The 16,891-nt window shown below is 35.9% G+C and overlaps 1 protein-coding gene across 1 annotated transcript in view; it reads left to right on the top strand.

Moving 5' to 3' along the window:
- Positions 1 to 16,891, top strand: part of Eea1 (early endosome antigen 1) — a 114,254-nt gene that overhangs the window by 64,128 nt on the left and 33,235 nt on the right. Inside the window, exons 14-17 of the mRNA XM_033763496.1 lie at positions 5,204 to 5,542; positions 10,438 to 10,587; positions 11,362 to 11,481; positions 16,610 to 16,813. Coding sequence (XP_033619387.1) covers positions 5,204 to 5,542; positions 10,438 to 10,587; positions 11,362 to 11,481; positions 16,610 to 16,813 — 813 coding nt within the window. The remainder of the gene's footprint in view (positions 1 to 5,203; positions 5,543 to 10,437; positions 10,588 to 11,361; positions 11,482 to 16,609; positions 16,814 to 16,891) is intronic.

Here is a 16,891-nt window from a genome sequence, read left to right as displayed (position 1 = left end):
CAACTTGGACACTGACCACCTGTGGTAGTCACTAGTCTATCACCCTTAAATCATTTGAATTAAATTGAAATCAAGAAGCAGTCCAGAACATGTCTGCAGTGAACAAAATTTCAATATAGTGTATTTACCATTTAATGGCTCAGACAGAATGAGGATGCAAGACCCCTGATCTCAGTTAGCTGATGGCTGAACCCCATGACACTGACTGACCTCAGGCTGCAAGGCCCAGATTGAGTTCCCCAACCTTCTGAATGGTTGAACTCCCCAACGTTCTATTACAGGTTTCCCACGCCCTTTCTTTAAAGATGTTCAAAGTTGGGAACTCAGAAAAATACCCTTGATGACCACCTCTGCCTATGCAGAGTGGGTCCAAAGACTGACACAGGAGGTCTGAGAGTGTGGGGGAGGGGGGCTTATGGGGATTCAGGGGCTCCCGCGCGGCTACCTTCCCAGCGATAGAGTGATGGTGGCTGCGTCGGGAGCAGGCGTGTCTCTCCTCTGTAGTGTATTCTTACTTGAAAATTTATATCGTTACTTTTTTGCAGATAAATATTCAAGAACCTTTACTGCTGCCTTTCCTAAGTGTTGAGGCTTATTATTCCCCATAAGATATGCTGTTTCTTCACCTGTAACTTGTTTTTATCTCCCTTTGTGTCTTTTATACATATTTGTGTGGAGCAGATGGCATATATCCTGTACATATTCCTTATTTCCCTTTATCGCTTGTAAAACCAAACTGAAAACTGTTGTTTTCAAGCGTCTTACTAGTCAGCCCACTTGATTTTGCTCATTTTATTTTTTCAAAGTTGTATACTGAAGATAATTTTTCTGTTAATTTTTTGGGGGAGACTGAAAATTGGACTCATAGCCTCTTGTATGCTAAGCAGGTGCTATCACTGAACTACTCCCCTCTCATCCCCTGTTTTTTTGTTTTGTTTTGTTTTGTTTTCTTTTGGAGACAGGGTTTTTGCTATGTAGTTCAGGCTGGCTTTGAACTTACCATGTAGCCCAGGCTGGTTAAAACTTGTAATAATCTTTCTGCCTCAGCCTCCTGAATGCTGAGGTTGCAGGTGTGCACTGTCATGCCTGTCTGTCCCGCACTTATTAATCCATTTTTGCTTATGTAGCTTTTAAATTTTTCTTTTTTCTTGGTACATTTTAGGGATAAAGTACAGTTACTTTCATTGGTAGGATCTTGTACCTCTACATGACAGGTCTTGGTTCTCATTTTTTCCCCTTGTCCCTGCCCTCCCTTCACCCCTCCTCCCCTTCCTCATTTACAAACACTTTATTTCCATCTTTTCATTTTCTCACATTTTTTATTTTCCCTTATTACCCTTCCCCTACCCATCCCACCTTCCCTACACCTTTAGACCTTTTCTTCCCATTTCACAATGTCAGTCATCTCATTAGGATCTTATGTACTATTACAGTTTATTCACACCAGATAAACTATTCTGTATTTACACATGTGTGACTTATTTATTTCACTTACTTATTGAGTATATCCTCAATATGTATCCATTTTCCTATGAATGACCCTAATTTCTTGTTCTTAATGGCTGAGAAATATTCCATTTTATAGAAAAACCACATCTTCTTTATCCAGTTTCCAACTGATGGGCAAATGAGCTGTTTCCAAGTTTTAGCCGTTACAAACTGTGCTGCTATAAACATGGGTGCGCATACATCACAGTGATATGATTCTTTTAGTTCTTTTGGAAAGATACCCAGCAGAGGGATGGCTGGGTCAAATGGGACCTGTAGTCCCAGCTCTTTGAGGTATCTCCATATTGATTTCCACAATGGTTGCAACAGTGTCCACTTCCACCAACAATGGAGAAGGGTACCTTTCTCCCCACAGCCCTGCCAACATTTGTTATTGTTTGATTTCTTGATAGCAGCCATTCTTTGTTGGGTGAAGTGGAATCTCAGTGTTGTTTTCATCTGCATCTCTTGAATGACCAGAGATGTGGAACATTTTTCATATATTTACTTGCTGCTTTTATTTCTTTGAGAAGTGTCTGTTCATTTTGGATGCCTGTTTTTGAATTGGGTCTTTATATTTGGGGGGGCTGATTGTTTTGAGTTCTTTATATATTCTAGATAGTAGTCCTTTGTCTGAGGGGCAGCTGGTAAAAATTTTTTCCCACATTGTAGGTTGTCTCTTAGTTCTGTTGATGGTTTCTTTTGCAGTGCAGAAGCATTTAATAAGATGAGATCCCAGTTGTTGATTCTTTCTGCTAATTCCTGTGCTACTGAGGATTTGTTCATAAAATCTTTTCCTATGCCAATGTCTTCCAGAGTTCTGCCTAACTTATCTTCCTGTAAGTTTAGTGTTTCTGTTTTAATATTTAGATCTTTGATCCATTTGGATTTTAATTTAGTGCATGCTGAAAGATATGGGTCCAATTTTAATCTTTGGCAGGTTGAAATCCAGTTTTTCCAACACCATTTATTCAAGGGGCTATCTTTCCTCCACCGAGGATAGTCAGCTCCTTTGTGAAAAATGAGGTAGCTGAGTACATCTGGAATTGTTTTTGTGTCTCCCAGTCTGTTTCACTGATCCTCAGGTCTGTTTCTTTGCCAGTACCATGCTGTTTTTATCACAGTGGCTTTGTAGTGTAGTTTCAAATTGGGAGTTGTTATACCCACTGCCATGTGTCTCTTGCCTAGGATGGCTTTTGCTGTTCTAGGTCTCTTATGGTTCCAAATGAATTTTTGGATTCTTTTTTCTAGTTCTGTGAAATATAGTGTTGGAATTTCAATTGGCATTGCATTGAATCTGTATAGCAGTTTTGGTAGTACGGCCATTTTCACTGTGTTGATTCTTCCTACCCAGGAGCAGGGGATATCTTTCCATTTTTTTTATATCCTCTTCAATCTCTTTTTTCATAGTGCTGTAGTTTTCAGTGTAGATGTCTTTTGCTTCTTTTGTTAGATTGTTTCCTAGCTACTTCATTTTTTTGGATGCTATTGTAAAGGGTATTGTTTCCCTAATTTCTCTCTCAGTGAGTCTGTTATTTGTGTACAAGAAGGCTGTTGATTTTGGGGTGTTCACCTTGTATCCAGCTACTCTACTGAATCTGTCGATTAAGTCTAGAAGTCTTTTGGTAGAGTTTTTTGGGTCTTCAATGTAGAGTATCTTATCATCAGCAAATAATGACAGTTTAACTTATTCTTCCTTTCCTGTCTTTAGTGCTTTAATTTCTTTCTCTTGTGCAATTGCTGTGGCTAATGTTTCCAGAACTATATCGAAGAGTAGTGGTGATAGTGGGCATCCTTGTCTTGTTCCTGATTTTAACATGAAACTTTTCAGTTTTGGCCATTTAATATGATGTTAGCTGTTGATTTTTCATAGATAGCCTTTATTAAGTTAAGATAGAGAGCAAGAAAAACCAAAAGCTCAAACAAGAGAGGAAATTATCAAGATTAGAGCAGAAATCAATGCAATGGAAACTAAGAAAACAATACAAAAAATAAATTAAACAAAGAATTAGTTTTTTGAAAGAATAAATAAAATTGATAAACCCTTAGTTAATCTTATCAAAAAAATGAAAGAAAAGGCTCAGATCCATGCAATCAGGAATAAAAAAGTTGAAGTCTCAACAGATCCACCAGAAATCCAGAGGATCATTAATACCTATTTTGAGAACCTATACTTTAAAAAATTGGAAAACACAGAAGAAATGGATAGACTTTTAGATACTTATGAATTACCAAAGCTGAACAAAGAAGATAAAAACATTTTAAACACCCAATTACAGTCAGTGAAATTGAAAATGTAATTAAAAATTTACCAACAAAGAAAAGCCCAGGTCTTGATGGATTCACTGCTAAATTTTACAAGACATTTAGAGAAGAATTACTGCCTTTACTCTCCAAACTTTTCAATGAAATTGAAAGGGAAGCCTTAACTTCCGAATTCATTCCTGGAAGCAAATATCACTTTGATTCCCAAACCAGGGAAAGACACAACTAAAAAAGAGAACTCTAGGCCAATCTCCTTAATGAATATAGATGCAAAAATCCTTAATAAGATACTAGCAAACAGAATACAGAGGATCATCAAGAAGATCATACATCCTGACCAAGTCGGATTTATTTCAGGGATGCAAGGATGGTTCAACATACGTAGGTCAATAAATGTAATACACTATATTAACAGAGTCAAGGACAAAAACCATATGATCCTCTCGATAGATGCAGAAAAAGTATTTGACAAAATTCAACACCCATTCATGATAAAAACTCTGCAAAAAATTGGAATAGATGGTCTCTATCTCAACTTAAATTTTTCTTAGAAAGGTTTTCTCCTTAATCTGTGTCACATTTATATTATAAAGGAGCAGAAGCTTTGATTGTCCTTATTCCTTTATTACTCCCTTCCTGCACACTGCAAATAATAAATGCCCACTGATTGATGCATCACACACTTAATGTGGTTTCTTATCCTGGCTAAGTTGCTGACAGAAATAAGTTAAAATTTTGACCCATATTTTATTTGTGCCCAAGTTGACTTAAAATGTTCAATGTTAGTAGTAGAAACGTCATTGAGACTAGACTTTGACATTTGATTTAGGTTAGTTGCTCCAGATCTTTGAGGGGTGTTATTGTTATAGTTTATAGTTGATAGGATTAAGTAAAGTAAGGTGGGAAGTGCTATCTTTTTGTATACCTAGAAAGAAATTCAAATTAGTCTTAGCTTGTGACTCTCAAAATGGTCTTACCAAGAAGAGAAGAAAAAAATGAAATCGATAGGATCAGGCCTACTAGGGCAGTGACTATTATGCAGAACCTCTTACCAGCCATGCAATTGCAAAGCAGCGTCAGAAATGACATAGTAGATTTGTATTCAAAACAATTTCTGTTGGAAGCAAGGTGGTTTCAATTTTTAAAACTCAAATGGAAGTATATAAATATTTTGCATACCCCAAATAATCCAATTGATTTTAATATTTTTCATTTTATATAGCATTTTCTCAGTAGTTTTCATGTTGTACTGTATTACTAGAGTGGACCAGTAATAAAATTGTGTTAGTAGAAGGAGTAGTAGTTCTTGACTAAATTATTTTCACTGTTTTATTTTGTAATATGGACTAAAACATTCAGCAGGAAACAGTGCTGCTCCAAAGGTTGAATATTGGGAGTAATTAAATGCATTGGGAAAATAAATAAATTAATTGTTAAATTGATTTTTCAGAACTTGACAGAAAAATTGCTGAAGAAAGAACTGGATTATACCCAGTTAGAGGAAAAGCATAATGAAGAGTCTGTGAGTAAGAAGAATATACAAGCAAGCCTTCATCAAAAAGACCTCGATTGTCAGCAGCTGCAGTCAAGGTTGTCTGCATCAGAAACCTTTGTGCAGAGGATACAGGCAGAACTAAGTGAAAAGGGAGAGGCTGCACAAAAGCTCAAAGAAGAGTTATCTGAAGTGGAGACCAAACACCAGCATCTCAAGGCAGAGTTTAAGCAACTACAACAACAGAGAGAAGAAAAGGAGCAGCATGGGTTACAGCTCCAAAGCGAGATTAATCAAGTGAGAGATGTTCCTTTTACTCATTGCAGTTCTGCCTCTGTTTTCTTAAGAGTGCTTGGATGGTTGTTTGATCCTAATACAGTTCATGTTTTTAAAAAGCTATAATTTTAAAATTAACTCTAAATTTTTGCATCCTATAAGTTTTGTCTGATCTCATTTCCTTTAATTTTAAGGTTTCTTAAGAAAATTCATAGTTATCAGTCTTACTATTTTGAAACATTTATAGACTAAACCATAAAAATTGCTTAGCAATAGACCTGGTGACACTATGGAGACTGAGGCAGCCTCCTGCCTCACAGTCTCAAGACTGTGTCCAGAACCAAACCAAAACAACCCCCCCCATAACACTGCCTATCTAGGGCAATGGATCTCTCTCTCTCTCTCTCTCTCTCTCTCTCTCTCTCTCTCTCTCTCTCTCTCTCTCTCTCTCTCTCTCTCTCTCTCTCTCTCTCTCTCTCTCTCTCTCTCTCTCTGTCTCTCTCTGTCTCACACACACACACACACACACACACACACTGCTTAGAATGATACTTGGCACATGGTACATATTTACTAGATTTTACTTACTATATTTAATTCAACTGTTGACCAATCTTATTTTAGGAATTCTTAATGTTTTTCTTTTTTGTTACCAACTTTTACAGTTGTAATTATTTTAAGGTCAGATATTTTAAAAGTAGAAAAAAGTCCTAACAAAACTTTTTAATAGGTGAATAATATCTATCAGATGATGCTTTATGGGATTTTGTTTTGCCATTCATTTAATTTTTAAAAGTTTTCTTTAATTATTGTTTATAGATAACTTTAAAATTTAGTTGAAAATGGAAATTTGGTGGTGATTTAAATTCTCAGCCATTTTTAGTGTAATATTTAAGTGTCAGTGATTATTTTATCACAATTAGTTTTATGACTTTTTACTTTAAATGTTAATGATACTGATTATGAGAGTAATTTATTGAGCTTTAATCATTTAATGTTTCAGCAATTACAGTAAATACTTCAAATGTATTGACATTAATTTTTGAAGTTAGAATATGAGCTCTTTTTTTTTGTGCTGGGGATTGAGCAGTGGTAGTGATTTCACACTGAGCTATATTCCCAACCCTTTGTATTTTATTTATTTGTTTATTTTTGCACCAGGGTGACCCACTGGATCACTAAATTGCCCAGGCTTGGCTCAGGGTGGTCTTAGGGTGGTCTTGAACCTCCTGCCTCAGCCTCCTCGCCTGATGGGATTACAGACATGCCCCCTACTCCTGGCTTAGATGATGAGTTCTGTGAGACCCTGGATCAGAAGAGTTGGGGATAATTGCTGAACTTTATCTTCTCTATTTTCATTGCCCCATCATTTCAATTTCACGTTTAGGTCACTTTAACACACTGACTGATCCCTCTGCCTTTGATTCACCCCACCGGAGTGATCTTCATGTAGCCACAGAGTAACATCATAAAAGCAGATTTTGCTACGACAGGTCTGCGGCCCAGCCCTGCTTTGCTCCCTAGTGGTTCTTTATGGCATGCGGAGCCCCGGGGTCTTGTTGGCCTTCCTCTTCAGTTCTTTGCCATTCTTTATTTGCCACTGCAAGACTAAGGAACTGTTCTTGGTTCTTTTCCTGTGTGTTGCATGCTATTTTACTTTTGTGGTATAGTTCTTGCCCTCAGATATTCTTCCTGTTTTCTCTTCACCTTGATAACTACTTACATCTCTTATCATTTTTTAGAAATCCTTCATAACACTACCATTGCTCCTTCTGCCCCTAAAGACTCTGAACTCATCGGATGCAAATACTTTATTTTTAAGTTTTTTTATCCTTAATTTTTGGGACATTCCTTATTAAACAGCACATGTAAGTGAATGAATCATTAAAGGCATTGTAATGGAAGGAAGTTGAGGCTTGGGAATATCACTGATGAACCTGAAAATAGCATGCATTTGTCTTCTGTACTTTCTAAATTTAGCATATACACTAAAAGACACAATGCCTCATTTATTCAGGGATACAGAGATGAATGGGAAGCAGTATCTTCCTTTAATGATTCTGTAAATCATGGAGAGGATAAAGCATGCATTATCTTATACCCATGCTCAGGAGATTTATAACAAAATGATCTCAGGTACTATGGGAATTCAGAAGAGTTTCTTTCCTCTGCTTTTTTTTTTTTAATTCCGCCACAGCACTGTGCTTCACCTTAATTCAATTATTTTATCCAATTATGTGATCTGGAAAAGGCATGTGTGAGAGATGTGTTGCTTGAAATTGTGAATACTGGTCAGATTTTGACAAGTGTCAGTTTGAAAGCAGGAAGAGTCTTTGAGCTGAAAGGATTAATGAGAACAAACTAATGGCAGGAGATGTTATAAAAACCTTGAGGAGCACTGATTTTTTTTCTTAGGATAGGGTATATGTGATAGAAGTAGACTATTGTAATTGGCAAAAGCATATGAGAATATATTTCGTAGGGTATTTAATATCATCGTAGGCCTGGGAATTTGGGCTTCACTTGGTTGTCAGTGGGTAGAAGAGCATTAAGAATTTTTGAGAACCTATTTAATCAAATACTAAGACTTGAATATACAATTAATTTGGTTTAGTTACAGCTTTATGCAAAATAAAGAGAACATGCATAAGACCTTAAAGTGATACCAGTTCATCTTTTTCAGTGTGTTGTTTGGATTCTATCTTCAAAATATGTCTCACCTCTGTTCACTTCTCTTCATTTGTACTGCCAGTGCTCTTCATCTAAGCCACCATCATTGATCAACTGTGTTAGTCTGCTTATTAGTCTTCTAGAGACCTCCATAGTTCATTTTCTATATAGAAGCCAGAGACTTCTTTTAAAAGTATGAAATATTTTACTTGAATTCCCTGCTCAACATTCTAACCAGCTCATGTTTGGACTGAATTACTGTGGCATGTATGCACTGTGAAGCTGTGCTGATCTCTTTTTAGTTCTTCAAACTGTGCTGGAGTGCACTTAGTATAGCCTGGCTAAACGTCCTGTGTCCTCAGCTCCTTGCCAGTCTTTTACCCTTCATTCCCAGCGTTGGTACAGGTATTCTTCTGAGGTGAATACAGACTGCTTTTGTTTTTGTAAGACTTCCAGAAAAAGCTGTTATTTCTGGTGGTATTAGGGAAAATACTGAGAGAAAATGATGGCTCTTAGCTGCATGACACATTTCTCCTTTACTTTCAACAGGATGGCATTTGGTTGGGGGAAGGGGGTTCTAGGACTTGAACCAGGGCCTTGCATGTGATAGGCAAGTGTTCTGCCACTGCACTATACCCCATTCCTGGGGGCATCTTTAAAGTTTTTTTTTTTTGTTGTTGTTGTTTGTTTGTTTTGGACTTACGATCGAACTTAGGACCTTGTACTTGCAAGGCGGTCATGGCACCACTGAACTTAATCCCAGGCCCTGGTCTCTTTAAAGTTAGTAAGGGTTACCTAGCATTTATTTTTTTTTCTTTTTATTGAGTTTATTGGTACAATCTAGGTATACAATACAGTTACATTCATTACTGGGATCCTGTACCTTCACATGATTTCCATTTTCATTTTCTCCTATTTTTTTTCTTTTCCCTTGTTCCCTTTCCCCTACCCTTCCCACTTTCCCTACACCTTTAGCCCTTTTCTTCCTATTTCACAGTATTAGTTATCCCATTAGGATCTTGTGTACTGTCATAGTTTTCACACCAGAGAGACTATTCGGTATTTACACATGTGTGACTTATTTATTTCACTTTAAGAGTATATCCTCAATATGTATCCATTTTCCTATGAATGACTCTAATTTCTCATTCTTTATGGCTGAGTAGTATTCCATTTTATAGAAAAAACACATCTTCTTTATCCAGTTTCCAACACTACACTTTTTTTTTCAGCTTTAATTGAGTTTATTGTACATTTTAGGGATACAGTACATTTACATTCATTGTTGGGATCTTGTACCTCTACATGACAAGTCTTTGTTCTCAATCTTGGTTCTCATTTTTTCCCCTTACCCCTGCCCTCCCTTCACCCCCTCCTTGCCTCCCCATCTACAAACACTTTATTTCCATCTTTTCATTATCTCACATTTTTTTCTTTTCCCTTTTTGCCCTTCCCCTACCCGTCCCATCTTCCCTACACCTTTAGCTCCTTTCTGCCCATTTCTCAATGTCAGTAATCTTATTAGGATCTTCTGTATTATTGCAGATTATTACCTAGCATTTATTTTGAAAAATTATACTCTTCTCTATTTTATTTAGAAGTTATAGGTCAATTTGAGTATTTGAAATCTGTACAATACTCAAATATAAGAAGTCAATTATAATGGTTTTTAACCTATGGAAAACCAAAAAGAATCATGGTTAATCTTTAAAAAATATGGTGAAATAGCTCTGAGTATATTCTGAATATCTTAAATTTTAAGTTTTATTAAGTTCCTCAAGTGAGTCCAACATTTATATACAAACAGCCTGGTCCCTTTTATGTTTTTAAACCAATAAAATTAATAAAATCTGTCATACTTAGTCATAATGTTATGTGGTTAATTATAATCTATATGTGCTGTGAAAGCAAGCACATGATTAATTATAATTTGTGATTAAAATTTACTTATTTTTTATCTGACATAAATTTATCAAAAGGGCAGTATCCATAATGTATACATAGTCAACATAAGCCATAAGACAAATACCAATATATGATTTATTCAAGTTTATGTATTTTGTTTTTTTATGATTAAAATTTAATTGCTATTTAAATTATTATACAAGATTCTTGATGTCTCCAAAGTATCATGAACATTAAGATAGTATACTTATATTGCTGAAAAAGTAAGTATTTTTTTGCGAAGTACTTTGTGTGTTTACACACATGTACATAAATGTGCATATTTTTATTTACCTTTTAAGTTACATAGCAAACTTCTGGAGACTGAACGCCAGCTAGGGGAAGCTCACGGTCGACTTAAGGAGCAGAGACAGCTTTCAAGTGAAAAATTGATGGATAAAGAACAACAAGTAGCTGACTTACAACTCAAACTTTCTCGTTTGGAAGAACAGGTAAGCTGGCTTTTCAGATGGGTTGATATTAGCAGGTTTATTAACAGCTTGAGATGCCTTAACTGTGGTTTATGATGTAGAATCTTTTAATTGTCAAGATGTTAATTGGACTTTTTGTACTTTAAATTACAATATTTATTTCTCTTCAGTAAAAAATCCTACTTACTAAGGGCATTAAGTCACTACATTTTATTGTGATTATATTCAGTAAAGTTCTCCAAAAAAAAAAAAAAATGCAGGAAGGGGACTATTTTCACATTGCTAGGAGAAGTTACACAGTTGACTGTTAGGCTGCTGGAGTCTTTTCAGCTAGGAGGGGCCACTTACTGATGCACAGTGACCAGTGATCAGCTGGTGAGGATTGTGGATGATGCAGTTGTGCATAGAAATTTAGAGTTTGCATCTAAAGATTTTTCACTTTTAAAAATTAAACATGTGATTGATAGAATGCTGTCAGAATTAAAGTTGTTGCTCTTACTTAAAGTAAAAATTATTAAAAGATGTGTTTTATTTGAATTGAACAAATATTCAGGCTTAAAATCTGTAGCTTCAGCAATAGATTTTCTTTTAGAACTAATTGTAGATTTTTGTTACAAATAAGTTGTATGTAATTAATTGTTTGGTCATCTTAATATAAAAATACAATAATGAACTAAATGCCAGCCTAGAAAAAGATTTGCATTCTTTCAGGATAAGTCTTTTTGTTAGAGAATAGTTGCTTTATCATGAGATTAACATTGTACAAGTAATGAGGTGCTATTTTTTCTTTTTAAGTTTAAGGAAAAAGTAACGAATTCTACAGAGTTGCAGTATCAATTAGATAAAACAAAACAACAGCATCAAGAACAACAAGCTCTTCAACAAAGTACTACAGCCAAACTACGAGAAGCTCAGGTAAATGTTTGAATAATTAACCTTGTATGTGAAAATTAAACCAAATCATTCTAATCTGATGGAATGAGATAGATAATGTAAAGTAATTGATTATAAAGAGTTTTGATAATTTTCAATGTCTGGTTAATAAGAAATTCTTTTACTATGGTGAAGAGTTAAAATAGATTAAAATATTACTTGTTATAAAAATTTCTTAATTTTAAACAAAATTTATGTAAAATGTTAAATTTTGTCAACAACTTTATTAAATATAATTTCTCTGTTAAATATATCTAGTTAAAATTTTATTTAAATTACTAATAAGTAATTACTTATTTGTTACTTAACTAAAATATCTTATTTGAAAAACTAAAAAATATTCACATAAAATTTCCTGGTTTATTTATCCCAGTAAAAAAAAAGAATATTTTTTATTTCCAATGGTAGTAGTATTTTTTGGTCATGTCCTTTTCTTCTTAACCATTATCTGAACATTGAAATATCAAGTATAGAAAATATAATTGGTTGAGTTAGATTTATATAGGTTCTTCAGTATGTTTTAGAAGATTGAAGGAAGTTTAGTTTTTTTTGTTTTGTTATGGTGACGGCAGGCTACCGAAATATTTGAAGTAAATTTGACTTTGATATGCACTTATTCCTTCATTCTTGGTCAGCTCATTGAGTATTATTGAGCACTGTGTGTCAGACACTGTGCTTAGCACTGATAATCAGAGGCAAGAGTGCCTGTCCTTATGGAATCGCAGCCTAATAAGGTGTACAGAGCTAATCCTGGAGTTGGAGGGAAGTGGCAAGTAATCCCAGCAATAAGTAATGGTCGTTTTTGAGTTTGGAGTGTACCATGGGAATCAGACAAATAGAAATAAAAATACTGGATTTATTTATCTGTTCTTTTATTCAATCAGCAAGTATTTATGTCTAATCTCAGCTGAAGAAATGATTTTGTGACTATAGCAGCAAATAGAACAAACTGTAGAATATGCTCTCTGGAAGCATAGTGAGAGGCAAACAATAACCAAGGTAAATAAATACATCTGTGTTAAATGGTGACAAGCGCTATAGAGATGGGAGTGGGAAGTATGAAAGGGGCTGAAAGTTGGACAACAGTGCTAGGTAGGTTTGCCAGGGAAAGCCTCTCTGAGAAGATGAAAGACTTGAAGGAAGGGAGAGCATGAATTGTGTGGATGCAGAGTGAGCATTGGTAGTGCCTTAAAGGTCTGGAGGCTGGAGGGATTGAGAGAATCACAGGAAGTCAGTGCCTGCAGCAGTGCAAGTAGTAAGAATTAAAAACATTACAGTTATTGAAATCACAGAGGTCAGGACATGTAGGATTTCATAGGTAATCTGAAGGATATATTGTACTTTTTTTTTTTTTAAGCAAGATGAGAGAAGTCATGCAAAGATCCAAGCAAAGCAGTGGCGTGATCTGACTCACAGTTTCACAGAATTACTCCAGCTGCATTATTGAGCGTAGCCTGTATGGGGACATGAGTTGTAGCAGAGAAAAGAACAGATTACTGCATATTCCAAGTAAAGACTAACATGGCTTGGACTTCAGTGAAAACAGTGCAGGTAGTGAGAAGTGGACAGATTTTAGATATATTTTAAAGGTGGAGCCGACGGGTGTGCTGTGCTGATAGATGGATGTAGACTATCAAAAGACCCATCAAGGGTGACTGCAGGGGTGTGAGCCTGGACTATCAGAAGGATGGTGGTCAAGCAAGATGAAAGGGGAGAATCCCATTGGATTTGGTAGCATGGAGGTCTTTGATGATGCTGATAAGAGTAATTTGAATAGAGAAGTGGGATGAAAGCCTGTTTGGACAGGGTTCAAAGAGAATGGGAAGAGGAAGCTTGATAAAATGTAGTTAACTCTGGGATTTTTACTATAAATGGTAGGAAATAAATTGGGTAGTGATGCAAGCATAAAGAATTTGGCATAGCTCAGCAACCAAATAGGATTCCTTATACTATATTCCAAAATTAAATTATTTATAGATAAAGCTGGAAATAGCATCATTTCACCTTCCTATAGCAGGTTGTCGCTCCAACTGAGTGGGGAGCAAGGGACTCATTTGAGCATGCGTAGTTCCTCATTCTTCACCTACTAATATTCAATTTTGTTTGTGTGGTATTGGAGATTGAACCCAGGCCCTTTGCACTGGGCTTCATCCCTAGCCCTTTTTAACTGATCAGAGAGAGGTAGTGAGTATAGTTTTAGTGCACATAAAATAGTATGTGTATGTATAGTGCAGAATATAGTATATGCACATGAAATTATGGTCACACAGGTGGTAGTTACCTAACCTACACAGTGGAACTCTCTCAGAAGTGACAGGCTGAGCCACTGACTGGAAAGCTGGGAGTACAAAGATGGTGACAGTGAGAAGTATATGCCAAGTAGAAGTTGCAAGGGTAACAACAGTGAAACTAGTGTGAATTAAACTATTAGGTTTTGTTGGAATTAAAATACACAAGAATTAACTTCATGTGGATGTATGATGAGGATGATGAAAAATATCCATTAGATAAACCAACATAAATTGGTAACTTTGTTCAAAATTTTAATAAAGTTATGTGTGTGAAAATCTGATTTTTGATGAGTAAGTGAGAAATGAGGGAGTTGGGAAAGTAAGTCTAAATTACTTTTGGAATTTAAATCTGAGTTGTATAAAAACAGGGCAGAAACTGAAAGGAGTATTTTTGAGAAAAAGAGATTCAAATGTGTTTCTAGCCTAGGACAAAAAGGCTGGTAAAGAGAAGGTTATTCTCACATGGGAAGAAGTGACTCGGGCAATTTGATAATAAGCTGGGATATTACTCACATAACAGGTGGTGTGAACTTGAACTTCATTCAAGCTTGAGCAGAGGAGATAAATATGGAGACACATACATGTATGATTAGATAGGTAAAGGAATGGAAAATCCAAAGTACATTGTTCCTGAAAATTGTATGCTTCAGGATAAAGTTGGAGATAGTAAAAGCTGAGTAAAAATTAAGAACTTGGAGAGAATATTACATTTTTTTAAGTAGATATTAAGGATAATGCTTGGGGGTGAGAGGGCCTCATTCGAATGAATGGATTGAAAAGATTCTAAGTACATATGAGAGGCTGGAATCAGAAATGTATAGTGGCACAAACTGATGAAGGTTTTTGCTTTTATTCTAATAGTGCCTACAATATAGGAATAGAGACAATGCATTGCATCCCTGATCTAGAATTGTGCTTTTAAGGGCTGCCTTAGAAATTTTGAGGTAAATGTAAATGGAGAATGTGATTAGAAGAATATTTAAGTTTAGATCATATCCATTTATGAGGTTTAGGAAGAAAAGCTACGTATAGTGAATAAGTTGGAAGGAAATTGAGGTCTGTGATATGGAAGTTGAGGTCATAAAATTGGAAGTTACTGAGGAAGTTGTGGTCACAGAGTAAGACAGTTGGAATTTTTTAGCTCAAACAATTTCAGGTTATTATAAGATCTAATATGTGAGTTACTACAATGTGGAATGAATTAAAGTCCAGGAATTAAGATGATATGCATGCTGAGGCTGTGCTCTTAATTCTGTATGTATTTTGTATTTCCCAGGAAATTGGCAGAAATTGGGATTGAGAGAAAAACTAAATCAGGTCTCAAGTCTTCAGTGAATGAGGTAGGGTTTTATAGATGATAGCAGTAAAGACAGAGGGTAGATTAAGTAGGAACAGCATACTTCCCAAAGCAGCACTCTTTCTTGAAGGTGAGAGGAGAATCCAGAAGGCCCACCTCCTATGTTTGTCCAGTGGAATAAGGCTTCCTGAATAGAGAGAGTGAGGGGGATTTGTAATCTTAAAGGGAAAACCAAATTCCAGTTAACACTTGGAAACAGTAACTCTTCTGGGAGAAAAGCTTCTGCCTAGAACTCTAATTTGAGAAGACTGGTGGAATGTGGAGAGAGGGTTGTTGGTGGCAGAAAAAGAAGCCGAGAGCAGGGAGGTTTGGTTGCCTTTCATCATCTCATGACTGATGCTTAGAGGGATGAGAAGCAGTTTTGAAAGTGACTGATCTGTAAATATTTCAGTACTGCACAAATCATTGAGGGAATGAGGTGGCTACTGGTTCTGTCTCAGCAAGGTGGTGTGGGCTGCTATAAAGGTTACAGAGGGACTGCCACGGGCCTTGTTCTGGGTAGACACTCTCCTCCAAAGATGGAGGGGGAAGCAGGGTATATGGGATCAGATAGCTGGAGAAAGTGGGTCTTGTTCTGGATGTGGGCTATTGCATTGTGCTCTATATAACATTAAGATCCTGGGTAAAATGAGAGGGAGGGGCTGGGGATATAGCTCAGTGGTGCTGTGCCTGCCTAGCAAGCGCAAGGTCCTGAATTTGATCCCTGGTACCACACACACACACACAAAGATGAAGTCTTTATTTATTGATAAAAGAATCCTAGTGGGATATTAAGTGAGCCTGCAAAAGTATATGTGTTACAGTGCAATCATTTTTTAAATCGATGGATATTTTAGAACATGTATCAGATATCTGAAATCAATGAATACAAGAGATGAAAGCCCTCACCTTTGTGCAGCATACATTCTAATGGGAAGTGGAGGGAGGTAGATATGAAGAATAAATACATTACTTACTGTCTTAGAGATAAGTAAAAGAAAAAAGCAGCCAGGACTTGGAATATTGGGAAGGGCTGTAGGTTTGAAAGGCCTGACTGAGAAGGTGACATAAGCAGACACAAAGGACAGAGAGAAGTACATGACAGGAGGGAAGCCTTTCAGGCAAAAGGGTTCTTGATGTGAGGCTCTGCAGTGGCAGTGTGCTTGGTGTGATGGGGAGAAGTAATGAGTTCTGTGTGTCTGAAATGGAACAGAAGAGTAGAAGGAGGTGAGGAGAGAGTGTCAGGAAAAAAAAGCTCTTAATTATAGGTTTTTGTGGTTGTTAAAGTCTTATTAATAATACAGATTTATTTTATCAAATATATAGTTCTAATTAAATTTGCCATGTTAAACTGTAACAATTAGTTCTAAAACTATAAGACTAAAAGGTTGAGTGATAAAATACATTATCAGTCATTTTATATTTAAGGAATACCTTTGTTAAGTTTTTTGTTCTTAAAATAGGAGTTTTCAATTCTTTACAGAATGATTTGGAACAAGTCCTACGTCAAATTGGTGATAAGGACCAAAAGATCCAGAACCTTGAAGCATTATTACAGAAGAGTAAAGAAAGCATTTCATTACTAGAAAAAGAAAGAGAGGATCTTTATGCAAAAATCCAGGCTGGTGAAGGAGAGACTGCTGTTCTTAACCAGTTGCAAGAAAAAAATCATACACTACAGGAGCAAGTAAGCTTGTAAAGTGTACTGTAGTCTTAAAATTTACTTTTATCTCTGAATCTTATTAAATACTTTATTTAACTCATT

This window comes from Fukomys damarensis, unplaced genomic scaffold (assembly GCF_012274545.1).
Source record: "Fukomys damarensis isolate Sample0158 unplaced genomic scaffold, DMR_v1.0_HiC HiC_scaffold_15, whole genome shotgun sequence".
NCBI classification, from domain to species: domain Eukaryota; kingdom Metazoa; phylum Chordata; class Mammalia; order Rodentia; family Bathyergidae; genus Fukomys; species Fukomys damarensis.
The sequence above is the reverse complement of the archived record's forward strand: the minus strand, read 5'-3'. Positions and strand labels throughout refer to the sequence as shown.